At 45.4% G+C, this 8119-nt stretch overlaps 1 protein-coding gene across 1 annotated transcript; it reads right to left on the reverse strand.

Annotated features, from left to right (window-relative positions):
• Positions 1-3451: 3451 nt before the first annotated feature.
• Positions 3452-4498, reverse strand: gpr3 (G protein-coupled receptor 3; the record flags this gene model as incomplete). The annotated part of the gene is made up of 1 exon (XM_084080496.1): positions 3452-4498. One exon carries the CDS (start codon positions 4496-4498, stop codon positions 3452-3454), a length of 1047 nt encoding a protein of 348 aa, XP_083936622.1.
• Positions 4499-8119: the final 3621 nt, after the last annotated feature.

Below are 8119 nucleotides of genomic sequence, written 5' to 3' on the forward strand. Positions count from 1 at the left end.
TTTAACACCATACTTGATCACACTACAGCGCCACACTAAAGTAGCAGATCTGCGAGCTCGAAGCGCAGCGTTGAGAGCTTGTAGATCTGCTACTTTTGCTATTTTTGAATATGAATCCTGAAAAGGATTATTGACACATGAGGTTTCCACCCGACAGACGATACACATACAGTATACTGTATGTCTCTATCTAATGTCATCCACCTTGAGAAAAACAATCCGTTGAGTATCTTGAATCCATGCAGTTAAAGGTTGATTTAACTGGCAAAATGAGACAAATATTTCTTTTGCCGTTTATATCAAAAGATAAAATGCAAAATTCTCAACTATACAAAATCAGGATGCTGTGTGTATGAGCTTCAACCTGCATATCGCATGAAATTGATCTTCAATCTTTGTATATAGCTATGTTCAGGGTTCTCAAGTTCATGAAATTCCTGGAAATATATTGATATTCAAAAAAAAAAATTTTTTTCCAGGCCTGGAAAAAGTTTGGAATTGATCAACTGTTTGGGAAAATGTTTGGATATCATTTGATTACAATAGTTACTTAGTTAGTTGTAGATTTGAATTATTATTACAAAACATACATTAACCACTTCAGCCCTGTTTAAACTTTGCCTATTTGAAAATAGAAGATCTACCAAGCTCACAACGTTGTCGCATTGCGACGCGTTCTGAGCTTGTAGATCTGCTATTTTCAAAAGATTTTAATACATTTTTATAATAACTTGTGAAACGGGACATTCTGCATAATGAGTGCTTTTACTTTTGGTATTTTAAGTACATTTTCATGCCAATACTTTTGTGCTTTTACTCAAGTACATTTTTGAATTCTGGACTTCTTCTACATTGCGGTATTGATACTTTTACTGAAGTACAAAATTTGAGTACTTTTTCCACCACTGCAAAATATATATGTAGTGTAACTAGGCTCTAATAGCTTGCATGTTGTGGAGCAGCCTGCAGTGGTATGTATGTATGTATGTATGCACACCAGAAGACATGTGCAGCAGCTGCCTGTGGATCACAGTGCAGACCGTGTTGTTCCTTCCATCTGATGGAATGTTGTGCGATGCCCCCTGGTGGTGCTGGATGCCCAGAAGACCTGGCACAACCCACCTAACCCACTGCATAAGCTGTGCCCTGGGCTCCATGTTGTTGCTACAATGACATCTGAGATTGCTATGGACTCCCAAGAGAACATTGTATTTTGTAAAAAAAAAAAAAAACTCAATTCTGTCAAGTCATCCAACCTTGCGAAAAAAAACATTCCATTGAGCTTCTTGAATCCATGGTAGTTGTTTTTTTTAGGTGACTTATGTAATGAACAGATGATATAGCTGACAAAAATGAGCAGATTATTTTTGGCGTTTATATCAAAACATAAATGTACAAAGTCAGGATAATGTTGTATGTGCTTCAACCTGTATATTGACCTTACATTTTTTGTTTTATCTAGCTACAGTATGTTCAAATGACACTTGTCAAAATATATCATTTTCATCTATTTATACAGTATATATCGCATCTGTCGGGTGGAAACCTCATATGTCCTGTTACTTTTCAGGATTCAAATCAAAAATTGCAGATCTACAAGCTCAAAACACGTCGCTTAGCGCCGCGTTTCGAGCTTGTGGATCTGCTAATTTTTTTGGGTGACGCTGTAGTATTATCAAGTAGGGTAGGGAGATAAGAGGTTTCTACTCGACAGCAACTATATCAATCTATTTATATATATATACATACATACGTACATATGTATATCTACTGTGCGGCAGTAGAAGTGAACTGTGAAAATAATTGAAAGCATTTGAGCGAGACATCCGCCTTGCGTAACTGTTCTCTTCTCCTGGTCGTCCCAAGACAACAATGTAGATTTAAAAGGAACTGAACTTGATGGCTATAGACTGATAGCGATGACGTCCAAGCTTCTTTTTATAAACTACCAAATCATTTAGCGTACAAGCTACAGGGAACACTCAGGGGGCTGTAGTTAATTTATTTTAAGTGTCTGAGGGAGAGAGATAGGCAGTAAGTAAGTAAAAACAGAGAGAGAGAGAGAGTGCTGACATTCGGTAGAAAAAGAATCATTTATTATTCATCACTATAAAACATTCAGTCGTTTTTTCAAAAAGGTTGTGCAACAAGAACATATTATCGTCAGAAGAATCGTTCAAAGTGCCTTAGCTGTCACAGCATGTGCAAAAAAATAGAATCTCTGAGACGTCTTTTTTTTTTTTTAAGAGGCATTCAAGTAAATCAAACAATTGGCCTTTGGATCAACAGATTGATATTACAACAATATGATAGTCCAGTGGTTCTCAAAAAGTGGGGGTCCAGGGACCCTCTCAGGATTCCTTGAGGGGGGGTTCCCATTCCCAACAGACCCTTACACAAGTCCGTAACTCTGAGACTTGTACAAACGGAACCAAATGTACCCTTATAAACGGGTCCATTTCGTTCTGTTTATACAGTCTCAGAGTTATGGGGTGTCCTTGAAATAAAAATAAAAACAAGTTTGAGAACCATCGTGATTAGTCCATCTCAAGTTCCATGTCGGCTTCCATATCAAACCCATAATGGTCTGTTTCTTTCTTTTTATCAGTTTTCTTTTCTTTTTTAAAGTGCAGACGCCTGTTTCGTTTCAGTTCCTATACTTCTCTCTCGGAGTGCAATCCCATGTAGACTTAAGAGGATTCCCCCAAGGATCTTCTTCGGTGGATCCTGGGGATCCGGTGGACGGACGTTACAATTGTCAGAGTATGATGAGGCACGAGTTTTCACGAGAGACGGTACATTCAGTCTCTGTTGCAATAGACAGATAGCACGGCCATTCCACGGTGGGTGGCTGGCTACCGGCCAGAAGGACAGTACAGTACAGTACATTCTGATTGCTTTCAGATATGCAGTTGGGATTCCATCACTCAGAGATAGATAGATGTGCGATTTGAGTGTGTGTGTGCGTAAACTTGTGTGAGGGCCAAATGTCCCCACAAGTATAGTAGAATTTGAGAAATAGACAATTGTGAGGATCAATTTCCCTGGATCCTCGCAGGATAAATAACTGTTTTATGGTTACAAAAATAATAATAATGTGTGGTTAGTTTAGGCTTTAAATTATTAGGGTTAGGAGGATTACTCTAGGCATTTAGAGATTAGGTTCAGGGGTTGGCACAGCTTTTAGATTGTCTATTTCTCGCTCAAGGGTAAGTAATACAAATACGTGTGTGTGTCTGTGTGTGTTGAACTTGTGGCTCCATTTGGCAGTCTTTGTAGCTCTGTGTGGAATCCTGGCATATTCAAGGATGATATGTCTGGCGTTGGGGTGTGGGGGGAGCTTGGGAGTTGGCAGTCAGTCAGTCTCTACACATCCACAGGATGGTTGTATGTCGATGCTGTGTGCGGTGCATCGGGGTGCGGGGGGGGAGGGGCAGCAGCAGGCCCTATACTACACGTCCACAGGACGGTGTATGTTCATGTTGCGCTGTATGCAGCGGTGCGGGCAGCACGCCTGCATCAGCACCTTGCGGATGTCCTTGTTCCGCAGGCTGTACAGCAGCGGGTTGAGCAGGGAGCTGCCGGCCGCCGGCAGCAGCGTGGCGTAGGTGTACAGCGGCGGGCTGGACGCGTCGCCCACCAGCCCCCACAGCGAGAAGGGCATCCAGCAGCCCACGAACACACTGAGCACCACCACCAGCCGGGAGAACCCCCGCCCGGGCCCGTGTCCCCCGCCGTGTTTGTTGCCGCCGCCACCGTACGCCGACGACGACTGCTGCTTGGCCGGGAGGAAGTGCCTCTGGGTGGCGATGGCGTGGGCGTGGCGCCGGGCCACGCGGCAGATGCCGGCGTAGAGCTGCAGGGTCACCAGGACCACCACCAGGAAGCCGCCGCACAGGAGCGACAGGTACGTCCGGGTCAAGGGTCGCGCCACGGAGCAGGACGAGGGCTCGCTGAGGCAGTGCCACCCCATGGCCGGGCCGGCGCCTATGGCGGCCGCCGCCAGCCAGGTGAGCGCCAGGAGGACGGCGGCGCGGTGCCGCGACTGGCTGGAGCCGTAGGTCAAGGCGTGGCTCAGGGAGAGGTACCTGTCCAGGGCGACGCCCATCAGGCTGCAGATGGAGGCGGTGAGTGACGTCACCAGCAGGCCCGAGGTCAGCAGCTCGGACCAATCGCTGGGCTCCACGCAGAACTGGAAGAGGAAGTGCAGGAGCAGGGCCACGCCCGCCAGGAGGTCGGCCAGGCCCAGGCTGGCGAGCAGCAGGAAGACGGGCGCGCGCAGCGAGGGCGTGGCCAGGATGGTGGTGACCACCACGGCGTTCTCGGCCACGATGAGCGTCCCGGAGACGCACAGGAGCACGCCCCACAGGCTGAGGGGCGGGACCTCGTACGGCGGCGGCGCCGCCGCCCCCGCGTGGCCCGGCGGCTCCACCACGAAGAGGACGGGGGCGGAGCCTGAGGACTCCTCCCAGTCCAGCTCGGAGATGTTCAGGATCATGACCTCACACACACACACACACCTGTGACACAAAGAGACAAAATGCTGCCGTTAGTTCCATGGGCCGGATTAACCCTTCGTGGTACCTGGTACTACAACACGTTTCGGTGCCCCTCGGGACCGTTTTGTCACAGCAGGGGGAGGGGGGGGTGCGCTTGGCGCTTCACCGGTGCGTTTCACTGTTTAAGCGCTCCTTCAGCAGCGGCTGCTTCTAAATTTTGCCGCTTTTCGGCGATAGCTCAGTCTTCTTTCACTTTCTACCCGTCGTTTCGCCCCCCCCCCAAAGTTGGTGCACCTAAAAGCCCTTCCGTTAATCCTGCACTGGTTAGTTCTAATAATTCAAGAAAGTCTTCAATCCAATAGGTATCACTTCCTTTGTTTCATCCTCTGTGTTGAGATTCTACAAGCCGGATGTACTGTATGTCTGTCTCTTCTTGCATAGCAGAAGAACAGCTATTATAGGGTGTTATTTAAGGAACTTCACACACTGTTTGTCTTATTTTTTTTAACCGTTTTTTTTCTATGGCAGCCATGCATGCCACATTCACAGCACATAGGGGTCCTCCAGGGACCCTCAGGGTTCCTTGAGGAGGGAGTTCCAAGTGGACACTTTACAGATCTGTAACTCTGAGAGCGTAGGAATGGAACCAAATGGACCCTTTAAGGGTCCATTTGGTTCCATTTGTATAGCTCTCAGAGTTATGGTTGGTCTTTGAAATTAAAACCCACTGAGAACCACTTGACCTATAATGCATTTTTATCGCTGCATGCATTTCCTTTTTCTGCTGACATTAGTGGATTGCAAGAATTGTAATAATGTTGTTTGTTTTAATTACTGGGTCTCTACAGCCTGTCTGTCTGTCTGTCTGTCTGTCTGTCTGTCTGTCTGTCTGTCTGTCTGTCTGTCTGATATCACACTGCCTTCCTTCTGTCTGTCTGTCTGTCTGTCTGTCTGTCTGTCTGTCTGTCTGTCTGTCTGCCTCATATCTCACTGACCCGACCCCCCGTGTCTTTCTGTGCTTTGTACCAGCGGCACGTGTTCTTCTAGTGCTGCGATGGATGCACATTATAGCCAAACTATTCAATGAATGAATGAAGATTCCACTCATCGGAGTCATAATAATAATAAATAACAGCTGATTCTGCAGCGCGCTTTTCTTTTAAGTGGAAAAACGTGGCGGGCAGTTGCTTGCTGTAGCCTATAACCACCATAGAACGCGTTTTGCGGTTCAATCAATGTAAAAATGAATTATGTATTCCATGCCCCTGCATGCGGGGTGGGTGGGTATACCCCAGCCTACCCGTGCGGAGAGAGGATCGAGGACACATGCACTGTGTTGTATAATAGAATTGCAGGTCCGCTGCACCAGAGGATGTCCCAAAGGTGCACGATCACGGCACATGCACGCACAGACAGACAGAGAGAGAGAGGGAGGGAGAGAATGAATGAGAGAGAGAGATGGAATGCACATGCAGCTTACCTTATGCAATAATCGCCGATTTCCTTTGTGCTTCAGTCTCAAAGATTCCTCTCCAATATAAAATCAGCACGACTATAGCCTAATTATCCGAGCCAATTAAAGCGATGATGGAGAGACGCGCAGCGATGCCTATTATAATTATTCACCGGGTCCGTGGTACTTCTTCTTTAGAATAACAATAAGGTATAAAATCCTGGCTCTTTAATTGTCTGTGATATCTTCGAAGCCTGATGCTGTGCCTTGTGTATCAAAGGTTGTATCAAAAGCTTATAGCTGGTTGTATCTCCTCTCCTCTCCTTATGTGGCTGCTTGTACAACCAGAGAGTTTCTCCTCTCTCTCTCTCTCTCTCAGGGCTCAGGGTTGCAGAATGAATGGATCTCTGGCGCGCCGTCACACATAGATGAGACCGAGCTCCTGACGTCAGTGGACTTCATGTGGGGGGGCTCGACCAATCAGGAGCCGCTACAGAGGATGGTGAGTAGGGTGGGGGCCAGACTGGAGTAATTTCATTCAGAAAAATGCGGCATCTGTATCGCTCCGCCCACTGCGGCTACTTTGTGACTGTGTGCCTCACTTCTTGTAAATAATGGGCCAGCCCCCCCCCCCCCTCATCTTGTACACACACGCACGCGCGTGCACACGCCTAGTGCCTGTTACTTTTACTGTAAAGGCCAGTGGTTATGAAACATTTTCATGTCAAGGACCGCCCAAATTGATGTGTACTGTATATAGGTGGCCTATTTCGTCCGCGGACCCCCATCTGGAAAAGGTACCAGGGACACCCCATAAAAAAAAGCTTTGTGTAAAAAATATATCCAAAATTCTTCACAATTTATAGTTTTTTCAAAAATAGCAGATCAACATGCTCATGCACAGCACATTGTCATGCAACACCTTGTGAGCTTGTAGATCGGCTATTTTCGAATAGCCTATAAAACAGGGTTAAAATGATTTTTATGCTATATTAACTAATCTTTTAGCTGGGACCCCCTGGAACCCCTTCAAGGACCTTGAAAAGTGTGTGTGTGTGTGTGTGTGTGTGTGTGTGTGTGTGTGTGTGTGTGTGTGTGTGTGTGTGTGTGTGTGTGTGTGTGTGTGTGTGTGTGTGTGTGTGTGTGTGGTTAAGAAGATACTCGGGGTCAAGGAGCTCTCCTTGGTTCTGAAACTAAGGATCAGCATCAACACAGCAGTGACTCAGGGACCTGCGTGGAGAGAGAGATGCTGCATGTATGACACATCTGATCTGCTGCACTAATTGCCCTGCACATGTTTGACACCATAGGAGAACAAACTACCCACACACATTAACACAGGAGGAAATAAACATGTTTATTAATCACAATATAAGCCACACTGGCCCGTTTGACATTAGTTTGATATTAGTTTAGACCCATGACATGTGTCATTATACAATTTACAAGGTAAGCGTTTAGCAGACGCTCTTATCCAGATAAACTTATACACAAGGTAAATAATCATATGAATAGGATGCCGAGAGAACAGTGTGACTCAGTGGCTCAAGAAATTAGGATACCAGGGAAACAATGAACCTATAACATCTGTGTAAACAACAAGATATACATATAGGCTACCAGGTAACCTTGCATCTGTCTAAATAACATGCTATCAGTTATTATTATTATTATTATTATTATTATTATTAACTATTAGACCCTCCAGAAAAAAAATTGATTATGCTATTTCATAATTTATCGCATAATCCGCGAAATGGCGCAGATTATGCAGGGGTAATTGCGATGGATTTTATTTTTGCACATTTCACATATTTCGCCACTTTTCGCATATTTCGCAACTTTCTGCATATTTCACAACTTCCCGCAATTTCACACATATTTCATTGATTTTAGCCCGCAAAATCAAGGATTTTAGCCCGCAAAATCAAGGATTTTAGCCCGCAAAATCAAGGACTTTAGCCTGCAAAATCAAGGATTTTTGCCCGCGCTTTTTGGAGGGTCTATATTAGACAGGGTCATTTGTTATTATTTGAAAGAAACGTAGTGAGTTAGCCTGCAAGGGTGGATTATAGTTTAACATAATGTAGTGGGTTAAAAAGAGAATTCACCTTTCCCTTGGTTGAAATGTAACGCTTATTTACATCTGTTAATATATATTTATGCT

The sequence above is a fragment of the Gymnoscopelus microlampas genome (assembly GCF_963454915.1).
Source record: "Gymnoscopelus microlampas genome assembly, chromosome: 15".
NCBI lineage: Eukaryota > Metazoa > Chordata > Actinopteri > Myctophiformes > Myctophidae > Gymnoscopelus > Gymnoscopelus microlampas.